The sequence below is a fragment of the Phymastichus coffea genome, unplaced genomic scaffold, assembly GCF_024137745.1.
Source record: "Phymastichus coffea isolate CEN01 unplaced genomic scaffold, Cenicafe_Pcof_1.1 PCOF00294, whole genome shotgun sequence".
Lineage (NCBI taxonomy): Eukaryota > Metazoa > Arthropoda > Insecta > Hymenoptera > Eulophidae > Phymastichus > Phymastichus coffea.
In genome coordinates, this window is record NW_026707105.1 from 15,866 (window position 1) to 42,767 (window position 26,902).

Here is a 26,902-nt window from a genome sequence, read left to right on the forward strand (position 1 = left end):
TCTCATAATTCTGACTCACCCTGTATATATATATATATATATATATATATATATATATATATATATATATATATATAAATCTATTGAAATGTTAACAAAAAAAAAACATTTTTTTAACTAGTTAACCTTAAATATATTAAAATCATTTTCTTATTATAACTTGTTTTTTTGCTTACTTTCTGTAGTGTATTTTATTACTGAACATAATCTTCTGAATATCTTAAATTTTTAATAGGAAAGATTTTTTTGATTTCAACTAACATGTATTATTAATTTTTTGATTAGGTATAGTAAATATTAGTGAATTGATTGTATTTAATAATCGCAATAAACTAATTAAATGAATATAAAGCAAGTGATAAAAAAGGCAAAATTCGAGAGAGTGAAATATTTTCGTCTATCTCAAATTTTGCCAATCTTATATGTTATAATTTCTTCATATTTTGTATATCTAAATATAAATTATAAACAATTACAATTTAGGTACTGTTCATAGTTTATTCTGTCTAAAAAAAAAGTTATAAAAAAGGCGAACACCAAAAGAGATTATTATTATTATCTAGATGATAATAATATCCCTTCTGGCATTCGCCAATTTTTTTTTTTTCCTTTTTTTCTTATTTCTTTTTTCTTTTTAATCAAAACGGGGTCTCGTCTCACCGACAAGACGAATCCCCAAGCTAAGGGCTGAGTCTCAACAGATCGCAGCGTGGAAACTGCTCTACCGAGTACAACACCCTGCCAGGTACGTAAGTCGTCTACAGACAATTCCGAGTTCCAACATCGAAATATTACCCATGATTGATCGCCAAGTGGTCTGGTTGAACATAGCAAGGATCGTTCCCGCCGCCAACCGAATAACCACACACGACAACAAGGGCCCGTGCGACGACCGGCGCGTACACCGATCGCCTAATAAAGTCACATTGTTTTGAGCCTTTCGACTCTAGGAACTCCAAGAGATATCGTTGCCACCTTTGACTAGAAAGGATACGGCCTTAGAGGCGTTCAGGCATAAACCAACGGATGGTAGCTTCGCACCATAGCCCGCTCGAGCTAGTGCGTGAACCAAATGTCCGAACCTGCGGTTCCTCTCGTACTGAGCAGGATTACTATCGCAACGACGAGTCATCAGTAGGGTAAAACTAACCTGTCTCACGACGGTCTAAACCCAGCTCACGTTCCCTATTGACGGGTGAACAATCCGACGCTTGGCGAATTCTGCTTCGCAATGATAGGAAGAGCCGACATCGAAGGATCAACAAGCGACGTCGCTATGAACGCTTGGCCGCCACAAGCCAGTTATCCCTATGGTAACTTTTCTGACACCTCTTGCTGAAAACTCTTCAAGCCAAAAGGATCGATAGGCCGTGCTTTCGCAGTCCCTATGCGTACTGAACATCGGGATCAAGCCAGCTTTTGCCCTTTTGCTCTACGCGAGGTTTCTGTCCTCGCTGAGCTGGCCTTAGGACACCTGCGTTATTCTTTGACAGATGTACCGCCCCAGTCAAACTCCCCGCCTGGCAGTGTCCTCGAATCAGATCACACGGGAGCATAAAACGGCACCCGGAGAGACCGCGCAAACAAACGTCAAAGGAACACATACGAGCCACAAGGCATACAACCGAAATTGCACACCCGCAACAACGCAGCCGACCATCGACGCAGGCTCGGTTTCCGAATAGCCACTCTGCGTGCTTGGTTCGAGAATACCGTGACAGCCGCCGCCACTAGAGCGAACGGCGCACGCGTTCTGCCTAACCGAGTAAGTAAAGAAACGATGAAAGTAGTGGTATTTCACCGGCGATGTTGCCATCTCCCACTTATGCTACACCTCTCATGTCTCCTTACAGTGCCAGACTAGAGTCAAGCTCAATAGGGTCTTCTTTCCCCGCTAATTTTTTCCAAGCCCGTTCCCTGGCAGTGGTTTCGCTAGATAGTGGGTAGGGACATTAACTGAAAGGGACACTCACGTGCCCGGCCACCCACCTTTCGGCTTTAGCCTCCAAAACAGACCACCCCCCATCCAGCAAAACCACCGCCGAGGGAACCCATCCCAACTCCGCACTCCAAAAATGAGCGGAGAAAGAAGACCACGAACCCCATTTATTCCCCAGTAGAACAAAGATACAGTAATAAACACAACAATATAATGAATCGAAAATATACAAAATACATCAATGACAATAATTAAATTAACACTAACATTACATGAATCGGCCTTGCACTACGGACCAGAAGAGGAGGACACCCCAACGGCCACCACGACTCCCCACAGGTAAGATTAAGGACCGCCGCCGCGCGCCAATCGCCACTCCTCACATTCCAGGGCCTCCTCTGCCCACTCGTTCACTTCACTCACATCCGCCACTCTCACACCTCTCTCATCCCTCAACGCTATTTCATTCCATACCACTCCTCTCTCTATCATTCTTTCTCTGACATTCACTCTATTTCTTTAATACATACCTCTCTCACATGCTCCATATCTTCCACACCCAAACCACATTCACACTCTCCCGTTGCCTCACCCGCCAGTCCAAAACGCCTTAAGTACCATCGCACATTGCCGTGTCCTGTGCACATCTGCACGGCTTTGAAAGACAACGGATCCTCTCCCAACCTACTCTTTTGCACACTGCATACAACGCTCTCCCTTTATCAGATCCATCCCATTCGCTCTGCCATTTCTCAATCACATCCTCTCTTATTCTCATTTTCCACTTTTTCCTCTCCCATAATCTCACCACATCCACTTCCTCATCGTTGTTTACTCTCTCCCCTTGTCATTCTCGCAATTTCATCCGCTCTTTTTATTAACTCTTCACTCCGTTTCTGCCACTCCAGTTTCACATTCATTTCCTTCTTCTTCATACTCCACACATCACAAATTATCGCATTCACACTCTTGTGGCAACTCCAGCCCCTGGTGAGCATGTCCACCACCACCCTACTATCGGTGTAAATGGCGAACAATCCCCTCACGTTTTTTGCCTTTATGGAGCTGAGAGCTGCCTGAATCGCACTTATTTCTACCTGTATACTTCCTCCCACACCCGTCACTCTCACACCCTTTGTCCACACACATCTCTTCCCGTACACACCATACCTACACTCATGTCCATCCCGCTTTTTGATCCATCCACCCAGTACTCCTCACTCCACTCTCCACACTCCTCATCATTCAACCACACTGACCCTCTCCACGGAGGGTACAGCATTTCACTTTCGTTCGTTCTCCACTCATTCACTTCCCTAATCCTCGCTCTCCATTCGTACCGCACCGCAGCAAGGACGTGGAGTGGTGGCGTGCCGTTAAGGACCTGGAAGGCCCCGGATGGGACCGTCCGATAGCCCCGGCCCACCAAAACCCCAAAAATCCTCTGTGCTGCTTCCAGGTGCCTTCTCACTCTCGTATCCCTCCACTTACATCCCCACACTTCACATCCATACATCAATGCCGGTGCGATCACTCCAACATATACTCCCTTAGACCTATCCTTGTTCACTCGTCCACCATTTCTCACTAACACGCCTATTTTGGTCACCAACTCAACCCGCTCTCTCCCTAACTTTCTTGGCGTGGTCCACGAAATTAAATTTCGTGTCCAGCCTCACTCCTAACACATCTATGTATCTCTTGCACACTATCCTACATCCATCACCCACTCGAAGCACAGGCTCTCTTACTCTACCCCTAGCATCTCACAAACATGGCCTCTGTTTTGGTTGGGTTGTACCCCAACCCACACGCATTACTCCACCTCACACACTCCTCCCATACCAATGCCCACTTTCTCTCACACTCCTTTGCCGATCTCCCAGGGATCACGATCACCTGATCGTCGGCAAAGGCCTGCGCATGCACGCCTTCTCTCATCCTTAACACTTCCATTCTCGCAAACCATCCTTCCATACCAACGAGCCATAGCGAGGGGCCCAGGCTTGAGCCTTGGGGGCACCCTTTCACCATGGCCCGCTCCACCTTCCCACTGACCACACTACGCCCCTCACAAAAACTCCAGCACACTCTTCTCATCCTCACTGGCATCCCCATACTCCTCATTTCCCTGTCCAACGCCACCCTGTTTATGGTGTTTAAAGGCGTTGGACATGTCCAGAGTCACAACTAGGCCATGCTCGCCTCTCAACTTGCATTCCCTCACCACATCTATCAGCTTTTCTATGGCATCCACTGTGCTCTTTCCCTTCCTGAACCCATATTGATTCGGACTCCACTTACTCTCTCTCTCACACCCATGATCTCACCCTATTGTTTACGGCCATATCAAGCAACTTGCCGAGTGCCGGCAAGAGGCTGATTGGCCGCTCACTCCCATTCGCCTTTGGTAACCATGACACACGCGCTCTCTTCCATACTGCTGGGAAATAACCTATTTTCCAGCACTCACACATCACTTTTAACAAATAATCGCCTTTCGCACTCCATATTCTCTTCACACACTCATTGGGATCTTGTCATCCCCAGTCGCTTTCTCACACTTCATAGCTCGCACCGTGTTGTCTATCTCACTCCACGTAAACATACCATCATATTCATTCATCTCACTTTCAACCCATACCTGTCTCGCATACTCTTTCTCCTCCCTTAGTTCCCATTCTCTCAAAGCGGGATGGTACTTTTCCAACCTTACCCTGTCTCTCTCATCTTTCTCGCTCATTTCCACATTCACCACTCTTGATCCCTGTCTCACTCCCATTTTTGCCACCCATTGCCACACCACGTCCCAGGTCCCCCCTTCGGTCAACTCTTCGACGTCCCTTTCGAGGCCAGCCCTTTTTGCCTCCCTTATCAATACCTTGTAGGCGCGCCTAAGCCTCTTATAGGACGCCATTCGAATCGACCTCCGGTCCGCATCGGATTCTCTTTGCCACTTTTTCCTAGCAGAACGGACCCGGGCTCTCATTCTCTCCAACTCTTCATTCCACCACTCATTTCGCTCCCATATACCCTTTTTAACCCTTTTCACACACTCCTTGCACACCTGTGCGCAATGGGTCTGAAACAGACTCGCCTCTCGCTCCACACTCTCTCTACCACACACCTCTCCCTCAACATACTCCGCAACCTTATGTTCAAACACATCCCAATCCACACTCTCAAAATCATACTTCCACTCATCCATATTTTTTACTTTTGCATTCCCTTCCACTCTGAAGGACACCACTCTATGATCACTGAGGGTGTCCTCCTCCCACACACACCAATCACTCCATACTATTCCTTTGTAACACGTCACGTCCACCCAGCTCTCACCCATAGGCCCACTGAAAGTTGCCAACCGATCCCTTTCATTCATTATTTGCCATCCATTCTGAGCCAGCCACGTGACTAACTCTTCACCCCTTTCATCCGCTGTCCGTCCACCCCATGCTGTGTGCTTGGCGTTAAAATCGCCACCCATCACAGCACTTCCTTCCCATCTACCCATTTGGTCGGCAACTTCAGCGAACCTCCTATTTACCCCGCCACCCGGCTCGTCATACACACTCACATACAATATTCCATCCACCCTCACCGCAGCCACGTTTGGTGTTGATAATTCCTCTATCAACACCCCATTCATTCCATCCCTCACCCATACTTGAGCTTCGACTTAATTCCCACGCAAAAACACACGTATCCACACAACTCTTTCATTCTCTGATACGGTTCTTGCACCAGAACCACACCAGCCCCGTTCCTACACGCATTCACCCTAGTAACTCGCACGCTTCCCTCCCACGCCCAACATTCAATTGCAGAACTCTACAACTACCCATCACTCATACTTTATTTGTCCTCTATGGGCTTCGATCCGATCTCTATACACGGGGCACTTTATATCCCTGGCACTATGGGACCTGACCGCCTTATCCACCCCCCTCCTCCTGCAATTTGGGCAGTCAAGCTGCTCCCCGCCTGTCACATGCCGGTGTGTGGTGCTCACCCCCACAATCAGCGCACACCGGCCTCTCCATGCAGTTCTTAGCCGTATGCCCAAATCTAGTGCACCTAAAACATATCGGAATGTCCAGGTACTCCTCCACTCCCTTGACGGCCAGATCAATGCTCACCGTACCTTTCTTTGCCAAGTACTTAAAAATGTCAGCCCGCAGATCTACCACCACATTTTCTTTATACTCACTTCTACACCTCTTTCTTGCGACCCACTTTCACCGCTCCCTCGTCACTCCCCATCATTCGTTCTATCTCTTCATTCTCTCTACGCATACATTCAATGAGTTCCGCATCATTCATTCCTTTCTCAACTCCAAAAATTCTCACCTTCGGTCTCACCTGTTTTCCCCCTCATTTACACCCAACTCCCAATCCTTCTCCAGTATTCCTCTCACTCGGTCCCTTTGCCCCTCTTCCTTTGTAACGACCACTACGCCCCGGCCCTAGTGGTCCTTACCTCTTGTAGCTGCCGTATCTCCGCCTCTAGCAGACGGTCCTTCACCTTCCCTAACAGGCTCCTGCCCCTATTGCCCTCCCCCTCACCTGGTCTTACAACAACACTGAAACCTAATTTTGTTTCCGTCTTTGGTGGCGGTGTTACCCAGCCACCTCTCTTTCTTTCCTCCATTCTGAAGGGTTTTTTTGAGGGCTGCCATGTCGGCATAGGTCCTCTGTTCCACCCTCTTCCTTTTTACTTCCGTCCATTCCACGACTCCTTCCTCCTTCCCCATCCCCATTTCGTCCTTCTTTTCTGCCCTACTATTTACCATTCTGGTTCCAACAGTATTCCCCACTGGCCTACTATTTCCTTTTTTCCCCTTCATTAAATCTTTCAGTTGTCTAATCTCTTTTATTAGTTCCTGTCTCTCCTCTTTTTCTTTTTCCAATTCTTCTCTCACTATTAGTCTTATTTCTTCCCTATTCATGTTGTTCGTCCTACCTCCTCCTGTCTGTATGTTGTGCTCCCTATCTCGCTTATGATGTCTATTAGGGTTTGCGTCATAAATTCCGTATTCATTCTTACAATCTCTTGCTCGGTTCTGTTGAATTGTATCTTGCCAGACTGAAATCTATTCGTAGCATTATGATTTCCGTCCTTGCCTTTTGCAGGGACTGGATAGTCTCATTCCAGTCCTGCCCTTTATTGTAACCTCGTCCCGATCCTCCTCCTCATCAAACATACTCTCCCCCGTTTTCCCCCCTCAATCTGTTCGCTAGTGGGGGTGGCAAAATCGTCGTCTGTATCGTCTCCCTCAGTTGCTTTATTCACTATGTTGCTGACTGATGTCAGCAGCATAGACACCCACCCTCTTCTCCTCAGGGGTAATCCCTGTCCTATCGCTAGGACTTGGGGCCTGCTTTTTCCTTTTTACCCCCTCCTTTTCAGGTGTCACTGACCACGGTCGCTGTATAGACTCTTTCATCCTTTCAATTCTTTCTTCCATATCCCTAATATCATCCTCCGTAATGTCTGTCCGTGTCCGTTTTTTTGTAGCCAAAGTCGTCGTCATAAGGTTAGGTTTTATGTTTGAATCCATGCAAGATCCCACGAGTGAGCTCGGAAGGTAGGTCCACCACAGCAGAGCCGGCATACTGTGGTAAGGCTTAATTGTCGGCCAAGGGTGCGCCAGTTGCCCCGGCTTACCAAAGCTTGGGACTGCTACCTGCTCCAGTCGGCAGTCTGGTTCGACTCCGCTTTACACAGGGTTCCCCGCAGCCATTCATCCATAGGCACTTCGAGCTACCTTAGGATTGGGGGGCCCTTGATTATGGAGTAGGGCAACACTCGCGTGTCAGCCGGCCAAGGCAAGCACCCCGTGCTCCTTCTGCTGGCTTACCCCGGTCGTTAAGGCTTGGGACCTCCGTCTCCAAGGGTTGTTGTCAGCAAAAGCAGTTTACGGTATGTGTCGTGAGCTGGTCCGCGCTCCATCACCGTCGCTAAGGACGCACGGGTTTTAAGTCGTGGCCGTCGCTTCAGCGCAGGAGTCCCTCCGTCACTCGGTCTCCCTTGCGACTTTGGGTTATCCCCTATCCGCCACCCGGGGACGCGCCACTTCGGTTGCTCAACCGTGTCCTCCCACTACCAACTTCGAGGCAGGTCGAAAAAAACTAAGTGATAAAAAAGGGCGAACGTCCAGCAGTGATCACACCGTTATTCACGGTGCAGCACTGCCAGGCGCTCGCCCTTGCAAATGACCTGACAAAATCGAGTCGTGAAAAGTGCGAACCCTCGCCCCAAGTGCGAGTGAACGCTCATCCTCACTTCTCCACCCCAACATATGTCCTTTAAGCTTCACTGCTGAGGCACCAGCTGATCAACTCCAGACACATGTTAGAGTGTCCTTCTTGTTCCCAGTCCATATCGCTTAGGTTGGTGGTGCCTCACCTATCCTGTCACGCTCAGACTAGAACCAAGAAGACCTCAAAGTCAGATTCGATAGATAGCAGGTAAGTGAAGGATCCGACTGTCAAGCCAGATCCCCACCCTCCACCCATCAGTGGGTAGGGACAGTGGGAATCTCGTTAATCCATTCATGCGCGTCACTAATTAGATGACGAGGCATTTGGCTACCTTAAGAGAGTCATAGTTACTCCCGCCGTTTACCCGCGCTTGATTGAATTTCTTCACTTTGACATTCAGAGCACTGGCAGAAATCACATTGCGTCAACATCACGTTAAGACATCGCAATGCTTTGTTTTAATTAGACAGTCGGATTCCCCCGGTCCGTGCCAGTTCTGAGCTGATCGTTAAATAGCGGCCGAAGAGGACACCGGAAACACGTCCGGAAAGACGTATATTCCGGGCCCTCGCAGCAAAGCGGTTCCGCGGGAGGCCAAGGCACGGGACCGAGCTCGGATTCGAACGGACACGCAGAACGCACCCGCCTTCACCTCGCCCAGGCCCGGCTCGTCAACCAGTACCCGCTTCCTCGCCAAGCCCGACACGCCCGATCCTCAGAGCCAATCCTTATCCCGAAGTTACGGATCCAATTTGCCGACTTCCCTTACCTACATTATTCTATCGACTAGAGGCTCTTCACCTTGGAGACCTGCTGCGGATATGGGTACGAACTGGCGCGACTCCTCCACGTGGCCCTCTCCCGGATTTTCAAGGTCCGAGGGAAGATCCGGACACCGCGGCAACTGCGGTGCTCTTCGCGTTCCAAACCATATCTCCTGCTAGAGGATTCCATGGAACTCGAACGCTCATGCAGAAAAGAAAACTCTTCCCGGATCTCCCGACGGCGTCTCCGGGTCTTTTTGGGTTACCCCGACGAACTCTCTTGCGAGGGCCCGACTTTTAAACGGTTCCGCTGCCAGGTTCCGGAATAGGAACCGGATTCCCTTTCGCCCGACGGGTGTGATCATATTTATAAATTTATATATTTATTAATTACACCACATCGACATCGGCTTTCGCCTAGGGCTTAGGATCGACTGACTCGTGTGCAACGGCTGTTCACACGAAACCCTTCTCCACGTCAGTCCTCCAGGGCCTCGCTGGAGTATTTGCTACTACCACAAGATCTGCACCGACGGCGGCTCCAGACGGCCCTCACGGCCAGCCCTTCTGCGCTCACCGCCGCGACCCTCCTACTCGTCAGGGCTTCATGATCTCGTAAAGAAATCGCACATGCCACTGACGGTCGAGTATAAGCACGACGCTTCAGCGCCATCCATTTTCAGGGCTAGTAACTTCGGCAGGTGAGTTGTTACACACTCCTTGGCGGATTCCGACTTCCATGGCCACCGTCCTGCTGTCTTAAGTTACCAACGCCTTTCATGGTATCCCATAAGCGTCGATTTAGGCGCTTTAACTCGACGTTTGGTTCATCCCACAGCGCCAGTTCTGCTTACCAAAAATGGCCCACTTGGTACTCTGATCCTTGAGTTTCTCGCGGCTTCACAATTCGAGCAAGCCGGAGATCTCACCCATTTAAAGTTTGAGAATAGGTTGAGGTCGTTTCGACCCCAATGCCTCTATCATTCGCTTTACCAGATGAGACTCGTTAAACGAGTGCCAGCTATCCTGAGGGAAACTTCGGAGGGAACCAGCTACTAGATGGTTCGATTAGTCTTTCGCCCCTATACCCAGTTCCGACGATCGATTTGCACGTCAGAATCGCTACGGACCTCCATCAGGGTTTCCCCTGACTTCGTCCTGACCAGGCATAGTTCACCATCTTTCGGGTCCCAGCGTGTACGCTCTTGGTGCGCCTCTTCTCGCATATTACGAGAACATGCTGAGAATGAGACGCCCCGGGAATGCAAAGCGGCCGCTTTTAACAGCTAAAACCACCTGTCTTCCCTTAATCCCCGCAAGGAGGATTTTCACTTTCATTGCGCCTTTAGGTTTAATGATTCCCAATGACTTGCGTACATGCTGGACTCCTTGGTCCGTGTTTCAAGACGGGTCCTGAAAGTACCCAAATCTATATCGTCGCCGATCGGTTAACAAGGTCTGTTCGAGAATCTTCGCAACCAACAGTCGCCAGCGGTCGGATCGCACTAGGTCCGAACTTCGACACAAAACTGACGCGCTTGCCGCGAGTCGAACGCTCCAAACGAGCGGCCTTGAACCTTTCGTATACCGTCGAGCGAGTCGGTCGGGAAAACACGGGTCCGTTCGACACGTAGGCAAAACGGGCTCCACCGTGAACCTTAAACCGACACCCAACGGATCGCGACGTCCTACCAGAAGAAAAGTGCACACGTTCGTAATCAGTTCGTAGAAAAGACGGCGCAAAAACCGCAAGCGATTTTCGTCACACAATTCCTCTCTCCGCCAATTACGAAACGCGAATGAATTCCTTCCTTCGACCTTTCGGGTTTCTCAGGTTTACCCCTAAACGGTTTCACGTACTCTTGAACTCTCTCTTCAAAGTGCTTTTCAACTTTCCCTCACGGTACTTGTTCGCTATCGTCTCGTGGTCATATTTAGCCTTAGATGGAGTTTACCACCCACTTAGGGCTGCACTCTCAAGCAACCCGACTCTAAGGAGAAATCCTCCCGCCATAGGCAACGGTCACTACGGGCCTGGCACCCTCTATGGGCTGTGGCCCCGTTCAAGAAGGACTTGGACGCGTCGCACAATTTCGGGATAATGGATCCTCCCGAACACCACATTTCCCGGCGCCCGATATCGGCCGCGGGATTCGGTGCTGGGCTCTTCCCTGTTCGCTCGCAGCTACTAAGGAATCCTAGTTAGTTTCTTTTCCTCCGCTTATTAATATGCTTAAATTCAGCGGGTAGTCTCACCTGCTCTGAGGTCGAAATTTGAATAATTTTCAAAGACAAAATCACTTATTATCTACAATCGTTTGTAAGCGAAATAATTCTGATGAACGTTTTATTATATTGAATAAGAAAAAAAAGTGTATAAACATAAGAAATGGAAAAATAAAACATATCTGACGTCATTTTCCGCTTTTCATTCGAAAACATCGGACACGACGATTGTTTTATTCCCTATATCTTTTCATCACACTACCTTTCCATATTCAAAAACATTCATTCAATCGCTTCATCATTATTTCTCTATTGAACATTTGAAGGGCAACGAATCTTATATACATATAAAACATAAGAAAATGTTTCAACGTATATATAATTCCTGAATCGTTGACATTTTCTCTCTCCCCTCCACCTGACAACAAATATGAGAAAAAATAAATAGATTGGTAGATAGATAAATAATCGTCAAAAACCCGAAAAAAAGGAACATTTAACATTTGTACTGTTTTTGATTTAAAAAAAAATTTAAATACAAACTATACAGTACATATAATTTATAATATTAAAGTTATTTTTTATCGGGACGCTTTCACGATTTAAGATGTCGCACCTGAAAAACAAGTGCGTACAACATCCATCTCGTTCTGATGTAAACAAACGATGTTCATCAATATTAATATTAATATTGAAATTTCATCATTCGAAAACCGAACAGTTTTTGAAATAAATACGACCCTCAGCCAGGAGTGGTCCGGGAACAGAATCCGAGGACCGCAATGTGCGTTCGAAATGTCGATGTTCATGTGTCCTGCAGTTCACAAGTTGACGCGCAATTAGCTGCGTTCTTCATCGACCCACGAGCCAAGTGATCCACCGTTTAGGGTATTTTTATATATTTATTAAAGTTTCATATGTATATCTAATTTATGTTTTGCACGTATATATATATATATATATATATATATATATATATGTATATATATTAAAATTACATACAAATATCATAAACAGACTACACAATTCACTTCAATATTCTTAGATCAAATGACAATTTAATTATATAAAAACACCATTATTTCTATATATCCTCTATTCTCTAAATAGAAAACGATTTATTTTTACACCCATATATTTTATAAATCATACATATATTTAATATGCTGAAACATATTCGAGGTGTTTATATTCGTTTCAAAGAATTTACAGAGGATAGAATAACAGCGCCTGTTAAAATTCTTAATATATTTCCAAACACAATCGTTATCAAAATTTTTCCAAATTTCAACATATGTATATAGAAAAGTTCAAACGATGTGGAAAAATGAAATCGGGCGAAAATCCTTATTAATATTACCATATTTTAATCCATCTATCTATCTACAATACATACAATTAATTGTAGATTAAAAGGATTATAGGTACCCGTTCTACATAAATTAACACACCGTTTATTTTTACCAATTCTATGTTGAAATAGTATAAAATTTTCGATTAGTTTGGAAACATACATTCAAATAACGTCAATAAACCGTGTGTTTTTAAACAACATCACAAATTCCTTCCGTTTATAGACTAGTTTTCACTAATTTAAACGTTAAATATGTTCAGTTGTCACAAAATAAAACAAGAAGAAAAAATTCTCTTATGATATAATAATACACACAGTTTTAACGTTGCCTTTTTATTTTCTATTGTTATTTAGCTGATAATTGTTATTTAGTATAGCAGTTATAATTATAATAACAATTTCTTGCTCACTCATGATTTTATTTTCTACAGATAAAATCAATAGAAATCATAACAACAAGAAATAATGGGATTATCAACGGCGTACCATGATACAGCTACAATAGCAGAAATAATATAAAGCAACTTCGTTCAAATCAACTTCTCGTAAGAAGATACAAATGTGTTTTTTTATGTTTATGTTTAAATATTTGTCGCATTACAATGTAATAAAATATATTAAACATCAACACACACTGTAATGATCCTTCCGCAGGTTCACCTACGGAAACCTTGTTACGACTTTTACTTCCTCTAAATGATCAAGTTTGGTCATCTTCCCAGACGCATCGACGACGCCGAAACGCCATCGCGCATCGGTCCGAAGACCTCACTAAATCATTCAATCGGTAGTAGCGACGGGCGGTGTGTACAAAGGGCAGGGACGTAATCAACGCGAGCTTATGACTCGCGCTTACTGGGAATTCCTCGTTCATGGGGAACAATTGCAAGCCCCAATCCCTAGCACGAAGGAGGTTCAGCGGGTTACCCGGGCCACTCGGCCAGGGAGGACACGCTGATTCCTTCAGTGTAGCGCGCGTGCGGCCCAGAACATCTAAGGGCATCACAGACCTGTTATTGCTCAATCTCGTGCGGCTAGAAGCCGCCTGTCCCTCTAAGAAGAATTGTTTGTACGCCGACAGTAAAAACCGCGCACGACCGAGCGCACGCAACACACGGTTATGACAACCGCGAATCACGCAACGACATCTAGCCGGCGGGCCTTTGGGATGTCAAAATACGCCTAGTTAGCAGGCTAGAGTCTCGTTCGTTATCGGAATTAACCAGACAAATCGCTCCACCAACTAAGAACGGCCATGCACCACCACCCACCGAATCAAGAAAGAGCTCTCAATCTGTCAATCCTTCCGGTGTCCGGGCCTGGTGAGGTTTCCCGTGTTGAGTCAAATTAAGCCGCAGGCTCCACTCCTGGTGGTGCCCTTCCGTCAATTCCTTTAAGTTTCAGCTTTGCAACCATACTTCCCCCGGAACCCAAAAGCTTTGGTTTCCCGGAAGCTGCCCGTCGAGTCATCGGAGGAACGTCGACGGATCGCTAGCTGGCATCGTTTATGGTTAGAACTAGGGCGGTATCTGATCGCCTTCGAACCTCTAACTTTCGTTCTTGATCAATGAAAGCGTTTTTGGCAAATGCTTTCGCTTCTGTCCGTCTTGCGACGATCCAAGAATTTCACCTCTAACGTCGCAATACGAATGCCCCCATCCGTTCCTATTAATCATTACCTCGGAGTTCCGAAAACCAACAAAATAGAACCGAGGTCCTATTCCATTATTCCATGCACACAGTATTCAGGCGAAATTTTAGCCTGCTTTAAGCACTCTAATTTGTTCAAAGTAAACGTGCCGGCCCACCTCGACACTCAATGAAGAGCACCGCGGCAGGATTGAGTTGGGTCCGCTCACACGCACGGAACGCCGCCGACCTCCGGATTGGATACCGAATGATCAAACGTGTCACAATACGCGGAACGAGAGCCCACCGGCAGGACGTCTCGCGACACGCCAGTTAACACCGCGGACGATGAACCGGCGGCGCGAGACACAAATTCGACTACGAGCTTTTTAACCGCAACAACTTTAATATACGCTATTGGAGCTGGAATTACCGCGGCTGCTGGCACCAGACTTGCCCTCCAATTGATCCTCGTTAAAGGGTTTAGAGTGTACTCATTCCGATTACGGGGCCTCGGATGAGTCCCGTATCGTTATTTTTCGTCACTACCTCCCCGTGCCGGGAGTGGGTAATTTGCGCGCCTGCTGCCTTCCTTGGATGTGGTAGCCGTTTCTCAGGCTCCCTCTCCGGAATCGAACCCTGATTCCCCGTTACCCGTTACAACCATGGTAGGCGCAGAACCTACCATCGACAGTTGATAAGGCAGACATTTGAAAGATGCGTCGCCGGTGCGAGGACCGTGCGATCAGCGTAAAGTTATTCAGAGTCACCAAAGTGTACGATAACGAGCCACAAAGTAACCCGCCACCGATTGGTTTTGATCTAATAAAAGCACTCCTTCCATCTCCGGTCGGAGCTCTGTTTGCATGTATTAGCTCTAGAATTACCACAGTTATCCAAGTAAGTGTGGGTACGATCTAAGGAACCATAACTGATTTAATGAGCCTTTCGCGGTTTCACCTTAATTTGGCTTGTACTGAGACATGCATGGCTTAATCTTTGAGACAAGCATATGACTACTGGCAGGATCAACCAGGGAGCTGTATTTTGTTTGAAATTTCATATATTTTCCTTTCCTTTAAATGGTCATTAATGAAGAATGAAAAAAAAGTTTTGTATTCTTTATTAATGTCGGTAATCGCGATACGAAGAATATATGTCTATATAAATCGACATATCTCTTTCATGTATATATGAAAATTACCAGGACTAATAATAAAAAAAAGTAACTCTTTTTACATATCACCATTCATTTTCTTAGAAAGGATTTAATGTTATTCAAACACATCTCACCTTAATAATAAATATTTGATTTATTATTGATGATGTGCAATAAGGATTTTGTGCGTGTTAATGATGCATTTCGTTAAACGGAAAAACCGAACGAATTGCCACGCTCTAAACATATTACAACAAAATCAAGTAATGCGATATTATAATTAAGAGTTAAGATGCATTATCTTTCTTTTCTCTCAATTTTCTTATCACTTTACTAGGATAATATCTGATTCAACTACACAATTCGCTAATTTTGAATATAATCATCGTCCTTCAAAAAATTCTTACCAAGTAAAGAACGATAATAACAAAATTTTATTCATTGTGCTAAACGCTGACAGATTTCAAATTTTTCGAACATTCTCTCGACCCTTCGCTAGATTGAAAGCGACATGGAAATCTCGAAAGTTCGTTTCGTAATCATTTTTCTATTGCCGTATATATTTTTGATATTTTTTTTAAATATATATATATCATTTGTAAACGGCAAAAAGAAAAAACTTTCTCGCACGGAACGTAGAGAGTTATCGCATATAAATAAGACTGACATATGAGGCGATGTTAAATAACGAAACGAGAAAAAATTTCTAATCATATTTTTTTCTCATCATTCATCATCGCGGTTCAACGTACACGTCTCAAATTTTTGTATATATATATATGATTGCATTTGGATCATAACGTTTACATGATATTTTCAGTAAAAATCAGTAAACGCCACCGTATCCGCAATCCCGCTGTCGAAAAAAAAGCGTACATTACAATTCGCTACAACTGTTCGTTGAACAAAATCGTGTACGCCTTAAAAAATAAAAATTAGCAGCGATAATATGGACATCGTCGTTGCCCAAATTCTTCCATATAGAAGACCGAAAAACTTCAGCCGAATACTTATTAAAAATCGGCTTCCGTTTCTCTCAACATGTCCAACACTACTATATAACTGCATCGACATAGACCTATTGATTCCCTCGAGTTACCGTAAAAGTACTGATATACAGACTCATTTGTGTTAGTATGCTGAATCGGTTAGAAACCCGTTTTCATGTATTACGCTTACGTTCGACACTAGACCTGTTGTTTAGCTTGATTCCAAGAAAAAGCATTACTATAAAAATGGAAAATTTTTTAAATTTAATAAAATTTCTCTGTTAAAACAAATATCTTATTATTATTATTAATAATAATAATAATAATTTTTTTTTTTTTTCGACAACCTGGAAAGGGTCCCAACAGAGCTTAATCCTTCTAGTATCTTTGATACCTAGGATGAATGAAATTTCCCCTGAGAGGGAGTACGAAGACCGTTAATATTTATATATGTACAAATAACAAAACTCTATTAATAAAAACGTTGGGGTACTCAAAAATAGGGGTATCCAAATACTCACAGTAACAACTAATACTAAAACACAAAATAAGCTATACTGAAAGTTAACAATACTTACTTCTACAGGAGATTTTTATACACAATCACTAATCACAGAACCTGAACTTCTGACTGGGGTGGTAGTACTGGGATTGAACCCGAACCACTCGAATACACTTCCTAGAATGAACTACCCTTCAACGTTGAACTCGTACCCTTTTATTTTAAACGTTTAACCTCAATTCGGTTTGTTTGACGTAAATGGTTCGAATAAACTCTTCTTTGAACGTCTATAAAGAATGCTGACCAGAGTCGGTCATTATCTGTGACCTGAGGGTACCTTTGAACCCTCTATATACCCGAGAAATCTGCTTAGTGGTAGTCTGACCCACTTACTTGTTTTGACTCCGGTGGTTCGGTGGTACCTCCGGTGACCCCGCCGTTAGGGTTTATCGTAACAATATTTAGAAGAATTCCCGTGGAATATGATAATAATAATAATAATAATAATAATAATAATAATAGTTTTTTTTGTTTTATTTGAATTTCTTTTGAAAAACTTGATGGTTCTTAGAAGAACCGATTCATTTGATATATGCATTTGCGATGCAAGCAGAAGACAAAACATTCCTCCTCCTTCCTTCCTATTCTTTATCAGTCAATACAATTTACATTGGATCAATTTCATTTTCTTCTTATTCAATTCAATGTTATATAAAGAAAATAACAATGAATTTAAAATTATTTAACCGTTTTCTTTTTAGGTGATGTCGATGATACCGATGTAGTTTTTTTAGCCTTTGATGAAACTGATGTTCCTGGCGATTTTGCTGTTTTAGGTTTCGGTGCCTTTGGTTTTTTCGTTGGTCCAGGTTTATTCGATTTTTTTGCTTTTGAAGTTGCTTTTATTTTAGTAGGCGATGAAGGAATTGAAGTCATTGAGCCACCACCGATACCACCTGATTGTCTACTAATTTTCTTTTCGGCTGCAGTTTTTCTACTTCTATTTTTATCAGCGGTTGTTATTATTATTGCTGATCGTTTTGATGATGTAGACACAGCGGACGCTGCTCCCGCCCCCGCCGCCGCACCTGCTACCTTTGAAGTTGATGTTGATTTTTTCGTAGATTTTGCCTTACTACCAGCTGTAGTAGAACCTTTTAGTGAAGCAGTTGGTGCACTTGATCTTTTAATTTTCGATGCTGGTTTCTTTTTCTTATCACCAGCTGTAATTTTCCGTTTCGATTTTACATTTGAACCGCTATTAGAAGTTGCTCCTCCGGCCGATGCTGATGCTGCAGCAGCTGCTGATAATTTAAATGAACCTGATGCGCCTTTACCCTTGGTTTGAACAAGAGCACCCGAAATAACCGCAGATTTCAGATACTTCTTTATAAATGGTGCTACTTTTTCAGCATCCACTTTATAATTGGCTGCTATATATTTTTTTATCGCTTGAACTGACGATCCACCTCGTTCTTTCAATCCCTTAATAGCGTTATTAACCATTTCGGATGTTGGAGGATGTGTAGGTTTCGATCGAGGATTCTTCTTTTTTTCTGTTTTTTTATTTGGAGATGAAGATGACGACGACGAAGTTGTCACTAATACCGTTGACGAATTAGTTTGTTGATTTGCGGCAATAGCAGCCGCTGATGTTTCCGAATCGGTCATGTCTCGTTATGTTATAACTTAATGAAACAATCACTTAAAATGATAACACTACCGTAATAATAACAGAAGTGACAAAATTTAGATTTTACTGACTGAAAGTTGTTATAAAAAATTTGAAATATTTCGCGAATTAAACAGAAATAAGACAACATATAATGCTTATATGTGTTTAAAATTCGAAACAAAATTTTTGTAGACCCCAACTCAACACGGACCGACGGAGGACTGAACGTTCTGTTTTATACATCTTCCCATTATCAACTAAGTCCTTTACACCTTTCATATGTTGGGAGCTTGTTATTCAAACAAGTATTTCTTAAATAATTTCATATTTTTCTTGATTTGTTAGTATTCCGTTTTCATTTGCATAGTATATACTTTATCTGAAAATGAGTAATAATTTATATGCTAAGTCTCTAACGTTAAAAAATGATATAGTTCGAAAACGATACCGAACTTTCAACAGAAACATTTTCCTTTTAATATCATATAAATTGTACATTATTATGTATTTATTTACCAAATTTCAATGAATTAAAATTACAAATATACTTAAACCATATACGATATCGTTATGTGGACCTTATGAACTAAAGCGGAGAAATTTGAAAATTTTCATGTCCATGTCACCATAATAACAGCATTTCGAACAGGTCGACACAACCAAAATTGATCATTCTTTCTCTTCTTAAAACAATAAAAATATAATTATAATGATAAAAAATAAAATCATACATCTATATGAATGATGCATTAATATTTTACTTAAAAAAAAAACCATAATAATTATAAAATAGTGGCTAAATTATACAATGAAAGCAAGAAATTTATGCATGGTTACATGAGCTTCAAAATATTTATATCTTTTTTATTGTTATATTCAATTTAATATATAAAATATCATCCATTTCTAGAAAAACCATAAAAAGTGAAATACATATATTGAAGTATTCATTTAGATGAACGTAATATATTGTAAATATGTGTGAGAAGAATGAAACCAAAATCATACATGTATATTTAAAAGATTTAAACCAACCATTAAAATAAATATTTTTCAATAACTTGGCTCGATTTATTTTTACCAATTAATCTATTATTATAAAATAATTAAACATAGTTAAATTCATTCGTTCAAAAAAAAAAAAAAAAAAAAAAAAAAAAAATTAATTTAAAAAATATAATTTTAATTAATTATAATTGTTTGTCCGGTAATATTTTTTGTATTCAAAAAAAAAAATAAAATAAATAAATAATAAAAATAATAATAATACAAATAAGGAATTATTCGTCTGTGGTCTTTTGAATTTCTTTAAAACTGTATTATTGGTGGTTCTTAGAAGAACCGTTTTTTTTTTATATATATTTTATTAAATTGTCAATCGAGATAAATAGAATTTAACCACCAAAACCGTATAAGGTACGACCCTGACGTTTTAAAGCGTATACGACATCCATAGCCGTTACAGTTTTTTCTCTTTGCATGTTCAGTATACGTTACAGCATCTCGAATAACGTTTTCCAAAAATACTTTTAATACTCCACGGGTCTCTTCATAGATTAAACCGGATATACGTTTGACACCACCACGTCGAGCCAATCTTCTAATGGCCGGTTTAGTAATACCCTGGATATTATCACGAAGTACTTTACGATGTCGTTTTGCACCCCTTTACCCAATCCTTTTCCTCCTTTACCTCTGCCAGTCATTTTTTTTTATTTGAGTTTTTAATGATATACGGTTTATTACAAAGCACAAAAATTGCAACCTACAACAGCTCGAACACAAACAAACTGATAAAATTTTTCATTCTCCAAATGCTTTTATAACCTAAATTAAGCCCCGCCCCAATATGTTAGGACTGAACCAATAGTAATGCAAGACAAATCTTATTAAAACGGTTACTAAAAGACCCCCTAAAGTTAGTTGTCTATGTTCTGTCGTAGTGTTGACATTGTTCATATCGTGTTTACCTTTCTTTTCTTGTTTTTCTTTTAATAATAAAAAAAACATGGCTCGTACTAAGCAAACTGCCCGTAAATCAACTGGTGGTAAAGCACCTAGAAAACAATTGGCCACCAAGGCAGCCCGTAAAAGTGCTCCAGCAACGGGAGGTGTGAAAAAACCTCATCGTTACAGACCAGGAACTGTAGCATTACGTGAAATTCGTCGGTATCAGAAGAGTACTGAACTGCTTATCAGAAAATTACCATTTCAGAGATTGGTAAGAGAAATTGCCCAAGATTTCAAAACTGATCTTCGTTTTCAAAGTTCAGCTGTAATGGCTCTTCAAGAAGCCAGCGAGGCATATTTAGTTGGTTTGTTTGAAGATACAAATTTGTGTGCCATCCATGCAAAACGCGTCACAATTATGCCTAAAGATATTCAATTGGCGCGACGAATTAGAGGAGAACGTGCCTAAATCATCATCAGTTACATAATACTGATAATTAAATTAAAAATGAAAACGGTTCTTTTAAGAACCACAAATATATTTATATATATAGAAATTCATTAATATTTTTATCACTTCTTTGGAAAATGTAAAAGAATTTCTATAAAATAATTCAATATTAAATTAATAAAGATTTGCGGGATTTATTCTAGAAAGTTTTCTGAACAAATTGTATAATTTTTTTAATTATTACAATATAAATAATGATACCCATTACATATACGATCATATACATATAGGTATATATTTGTTTATATACATATAAGGATAAATATATAATACAAAAACGAATGGGTTAAATTACATATTATATCAACTTTAAATACAGGAAATGGCGGCGAATAGAAACAATAATTCAATAAACAAACAAAATTAAACAAAATTTATTTATTTTGTATTAATAATATCTATACTCATTAATCTTTTACATTTAAACACCCGCCGTCTTGTTATTCAATGAAGTAGTTTTGAATAATTGTTATTTTTTTTATCAAGTCATTTCTTAAATGAATTTCATTTAATGTAAGTCTATTTGTGGCCCTGAAAAGAGCCGTTTTATTTTTTTTTTTATATATATATATAAAATATTACTAGCTCAATTACTTTGAACTAGTATATTTGGTAACCGCTTTTGTTCCTTCACTAACAGCATGTTTTGCCAATTCACCAGGCAATAATAATCTTACAGCAGTTTGAATTTCTCTGCTGGTTATTGTCGATCTTTTATTGTAATGAGCAAGACGAGAAGCCTCAGCGGCAATCCGTTCGAAAATGTCATTTACAAAGGAATTCATTATCGACATGGCTTTACTTGAAATTCCAGTATCAGGATGAACTTGTTTCAACACTTTATAAATGTAAATAGCATAACTTTCTTTCCTCCTGCGTTTCTTCTTCTTATCACTTTTCGAAATATTTTTTTGAGCCTTTCCGGCTTTTTTCGCAGCTTTTCCACTAGTTTTTGGCGGCATACTTAATTGTTTTTTTTTTTTTTTTTTTGTACAAACCACACAACAACGACGTTAACGCACCGAAAGACCTAGACAAACTAACAATTTTTGGAGGGGAGCATTCATTTAAAATCTTCACCAGCACAATATGTCAAATAACAAGCTCCGCCTCCGACAGAAAATTGAGACGAGGATTCTGATTGGTTCATAATTTTCTATAAAAAAGAAGTGAAAATGAAATGTTTAGTCAGTTTTAGTTGAACGTTCAGAGTGTTAGGTGCTCTTCATTTTTTCTCTCGTATACATTTAAAGTGATAATTAATTGAAATTTTCAATATGTCCGGCCGTGGTAAAGGAGGAAAAGTCAAAGGAAAGGCAAAGAGTCGATCTAGTCGTGCTGGACTCCAATTTCCAGTTGGTCGTATACATAGATTGTTGCGAAAAGGCAACTATGCAGAAAGAGTAGGTGCCGGTGCTCCTGTTTATTTGGCTGCTGTCATGGAATATTTGGCCGCTGAAGTTTTAGAATTAGCAGGAAATGCTGCTAGAGACAACAAGAAAACGAGAATTATTCCGAGACATCTTCAGTTGGCTATTCGAAACGATGAAGAATTAAACAAACTTTTGTCTGGAGTGACGATTGCTCAAGGTGGTGTATTGCCCAACATTCAGGCAGTACTACTTCCAAAGAAAACTGACAGTAAAACAAAGTAATATGTATATGTTCTGGCACACATACACACAAACAAACAAATACATACATACACATACCCATATACATACATATATGTATACACACATATATATTGTATATACATACATACATACACACACACACACACACACATCTTTATCCAAAGAAAAGAAAACAGACAACGGTCCTTTTAAGGACCATAATATTTATAAACATAAAGAAATTCACTATAATGCTTTGTAATTATTTAATTGAAATATTATTAATAAACATTAATCATTATCAATATTTCTATTCTGCAATTACTTACATGCATTTATACTTTTATATATTATTTGCTACCCTTTTTCATTATTGATTACTCAAGCTTTGTCTCTCACTCATAATATGAGAGACAATAAATATTATTTGTTAATCAGTATATGTATTATTAAATCAAATATATTCGAAATAAGATGATACCCATTTCCAAATTTTGTATACATATATAGATTCCTTTTTTTATTTTCAAAAAGCATTGCTGATTTTTTTATACATTTTTTTTTGTTACATTAAAATTTGACGTTATATTGTTATATGATTATTTTAGTCTTTCGAACTGCAATCCCTCATGCGGGAGGCTTCATTTTTTTAGCGCTCGATCATGATTGATAGATAAATGTTGCAATTTTTTAAAATTATTCTTGTTCCTCTAAAATTTTGCCCGATGTGAATTGATAGTATAATACATATACATACATATAGAGTATCGTTTGCCTATAGTAGAAGGGTTCTCTATTAGCTGTATAAGAATTTTAAAATGATCAAGTTAAAAAGAGTCAAAAATTGTCGTTTTTATCAATTTTAAGAGTCGATTTTTTATAAGCGACTCTTAAATGAAGGAAGCAGCGGTTATTATATATACAGGGTGAGTCAGAATTATGGGATCAAACTTCAAGGGAGTATTCAGGGCATCAATTGAAGATATTTGAGTATAAGAACCCATGTCCGGAAATGTCTCCCTAAGGCGCTACAGCCCTATGATGCTTTAAGACAGTTATGTGCAAATATGTGTTTTATCAAGTTTTAATGCATTTTATTTTTTGTTTTTGTACATAATATTACAATAATTGTTCAAAATGTTGTCCTTGAACTTGAATGCACCTGTTTAAACGGCGTACATGGTTTTGCATTTTTGTACGGCATTTGAGGTTGTTCAAAACGATAATCAAATTTTTAGCCAAATCCGCAGAAACCATGTACGCCGTTTAAACAGGTGCATTCAAGTTCAAGGACAACATTGTGAACAATTATTGTAATATTATGTACAAAAACAAAAAATAAAATGCATTAAAACTTGATAAAACACATATTTGCACATAACTGTCTTAAAGCGTCATAGGGCCGTAGCGCCTTAGGGAGACATTTCCGGACATGGGTTCTTATACTCAAATCTCTTCAATTGATGCCCTGAATACTCCCTTGAAATTTGATCTCATAATTCTGACTCACCCTGTATATATATATATATATATATATATATATATATATATATATATATATATATATATATATATAAATCTATTGAAATGTTAACAAAAAAAAAACATTTTTTTAACTAGTTAACCTTAAATATATTAAAATCATTTTCTTATTATAACTTGTTTTTTGCTTACTTTCTGTAGTGTATTTTATTACTGAACATAATCTTCTGAATATCTTAAATTTTTAATAGGAAAGATTTTTTTGATTTCAACTAACATGTATTATTAATTTTTTGATTAGGTATAGTAAATATTAGTGAATTGATTGTATTTAATAATCGCAATAAACTAATTAAATGAATATAAAGCAAGTGATAAAAAAGGCAAAATTCGAGAGAGTGAAATATTTTCGTCTATCTCAAATTTTGCCAATCTTATATGTTATAATTTCTTCATATTTTGTATATCTAAATATAAATTATAAACAATTACAATTTAGGTACTGTTCATAGTTTATTCTGTCTAAAAAAAAAGTTATAAAAAAGGCGAACACCAAAAGAGATTATTATTATTATCTAGATGATAATAATATCCCTTCTGGCATTCGCCAATTTTTTTTTTTTCCTTTTTTTCTTATTTCTTTTTTCTTTTTAATCAAAACGGGGTCTCGTCTCACCGACAAGACGAATCCCCAAGCTAAGGGCTGAGTCTCAACAGATCGCAGCGTGGAAACTGCTCTACCGAGTACAACACCCTGCCAGGTACGTAAGTCGTCTACAGACAATTCCGAGTTCCAACATCGAAATATTACCCATGATTGATCGCCAAGTGGTCTGGTTGAACATAGCAAGGATCGATCCCGCCGCCAACCGAATAACCACACACGACAACAAGGGCCCGTGCGACGACCGGCGCGTACACCGATCGCCTAATAAAGTCACATTGTTTTGAGCCTTTCGACTCTAGGAACTCCAAGAGATATCGTTGCCACCTTTGACTAGAAAGGATACGGCCTTAGAGGCGTTCAGGCATAAACCAACGGATGGTAGCTTCGCACCATAGCCCGCTCGAGCTAGTGCGTGAACCAAATGTCCGAACCTGCGGTTCCTCTCGTACTGAGCAGGATTACTATCGCAACGACGAGTCATCAGTAGGGTAAAACTAACCTGTCTCACGACGGTCTAAACCCAGCTCACGTTCCCTATTGACGGGTGAACAATCCGACGCTTGGCGAATTCTGCTTCGCAATGATAGGAAGAGCCGACATCGAAGGATCAACAAGCGACGTCGCTATGAACGCTTGGCCGCCACAAGCCAGTTATCCCTATGGTAACTTTTCTGACACCTCTTGCTGAAAACTCTTCAAGCCAAAAGGATCGATAGGCCGTGCTTTCGCAGTCCCTATGCGTACTGAACATCGGGATCAAGCCAGCTTTTGCCCTTTTGCTCTACGCGAGGTTTCTGTCCTCGCTGAGCTGGCCTTAGGACACCTGCGTTATTCTTTGACAGATGTACCGCCCCAGTCAAACTCCCCGCCTGGCAGTGTCCTCGAATCAGATCACACGGGAGCATAAAACGGCACCCGGAGAGACCGCGCAAACAAACGTCAAAGGAACACATACGAGCCACAAGGCATACAACCGAAATTGCACACCCGCAACAACGCAGCGACCATCGACGCAGGCTCGGTTTCCGAATAGCCACTCTGCGTGCTTGGTTCGAGAATACCGTGACAGCCGCCGCCACTAGAGCGAACGGCGCACGCGTTCTGCCTAACCGAGTAAGTAAAGAAACGATGAAAGTAGTGGTATTTCACCGGCGATGTTGCCATCTCCCACTTATGCTACACCTCTCATGTCTCCTTACAGTGCCAGACTAGAGTCAAGCTCAATAGGGTCTTCTTTCCCCGCTAATTTTTCCAAGCCCGTTCCCTTGGCAGTGGTTTCGCTAGATAGTGGGTAGGGACAGTGGGAATCTCGTTAATCCATTCATGCGCGTCACTAATTAGATGACGAGGCATTTGGCTATTCAGAAGGCGCTTCATTAGTAGGCACGCTACTTTTAAGAACGACGGGCCAGTGATCATCATCATACCCCCTCGCCCACGTGCCGCGCATGAACGGATCTGGTGACACCCCACCGCTGGGGAACTGCTCAGCCTGACCTTCAGCCGGTCGTGGAGGAACACAAAACACATAACTAACACCTAAATTAGACACTTAGCACTATAGAGAAGGATAATTGAAACATACATCCGACAAAGGACCGGACAAGTCACTAACCTCTCCAGCAGTGCGCGCTGAAGGCGTTATGGATCGCAACACTTCCGATAAGGGCCTTACAGACAAGCTCTCTGGTCTGATGTTTACTAAGCTCCAAGATTCTTGCTAAGCCGTCATTACAGCTGGGCCAAATACCCCTGGCACCCAGCACCATCGCCTCCACGATAATCTGCCTGCCGGGGTACCGGCGCTGCACTGACTCGATGAAAGGTGGCTCTGAGTAATAGGCAACTTTGTTATGGTAAGCAACACTGAGTGGTCTAGGACTCTCCCAGGACACAGTGGCATCAACAATTAATATGATGTTATCTTTTGCCATAAGCAAGTCCGGTTTTCTTAGTCGACCGTCCCCCAAGCGAATCCCAGGCTCGACGGAAACACTCCACCCCCTGTCCTCGGCAATGCTCGCGATTTTCTTTACAAGACAATCGTGGCGCCGGACACGTTGGGTATGCACTGCCGGACATTTTTGGAGAACATGGGAGAGGGACTCGCTCCGCACGCATCCTGCCCTGCAGCTCCTTTCTTCCCGCGGGTTTGATGGTATACCACGCGTGGGA

General features: G+C 41.5%; 3 protein-coding genes, 1 non-coding gene and 2 pseudogenes across 4 annotated transcripts; 2 read left to right on the forward strand and 4 right to left on the reverse strand.

Moving 5' to 3' along the window:
* Positions 1-8,426: 8,426 nt before the first annotated feature.
* LOC131674757 (large subunit ribosomal RNA) lies at positions 8,427-11,237 on the reverse strand (annotated as a pseudogene).
* Positions 11,238-11,929: 692 nt separating this feature from the next.
* Positions 11,930-12,084, reverse strand: LOC131674759 (5.8S ribosomal RNA). The gene has a single exon (XR_009302875.1). It is a non-coding gene; the product is annotated as a 5.8S ribosomal RNA (ribosomal RNA).
* Positions 12,085-13,184: 1,100 nt separating this feature from the next.
* Positions 13,185-15,215, reverse strand: LOC131674762 (small subunit ribosomal RNA; annotated as a pseudogene).
* A 2,349-nt stretch (positions 15,216-17,564) lies between these two features.
* LOC131674748 (histone H1.1-like) lies at positions 17,565-18,497 on the reverse strand. The gene has a single exon (XM_058953587.1). The coding sequence runs from the start codon at positions 18,495-18,497 to the stop codon at positions 17,565-17,567; it is 933 nt and encodes a 310-aa protein (XP_058809570.1).
* Positions 18,498-20,509: 2,012 nt separating this feature from the next.
* On the forward strand, positions 20,510-20,920 carry LOC131674751 (histone H3). The gene has a single exon (XM_058953589.1). The coding sequence runs from the start codon at positions 20,510-20,512 to the stop codon at positions 20,918-20,920; it is 411 nt and encodes a 136-aa protein (XP_058809572.1).
* Positions 20,921-22,239: 1,319 nt separating this feature from the next.
* Positions 22,240-22,617, forward strand: LOC131674750 (histone H2A). Its single transcript, XM_058953588.1, has one exon. It carries the CDS (start codon positions 22,240-22,242, stop codon positions 22,615-22,617), a length of 378 nt encoding a protein of 125 aa, XP_058809571.1.
* The last annotated feature ends 4,285 nt before the right edge of the window (positions 22,618-26,902 follow it).

Bases quoted from the DNA above. Each gene is read 5' to 3' on its own strand.
- LOC131674750 (XM_058953588.1), top strand. From the start codon at position 22,240: ATGTCCGGCCGTGGTAAAGGAGGAAAAGTCAAAGGAAAGGCAAAGAGT.
- LOC131674748 (XM_058953587.1), bottom strand. From the start codon at position 18,497: ATGACCGATTCGGAAACATCAGCGGCTGCTATTGCCGCAAATCAACAA.
- LOC131674751 (XM_058953589.1), top strand. From the start codon at position 20,510: ATGGCTCGTACTAAGCAAACTGCCCGTAAATCAACTGGTGGTAAAGCA.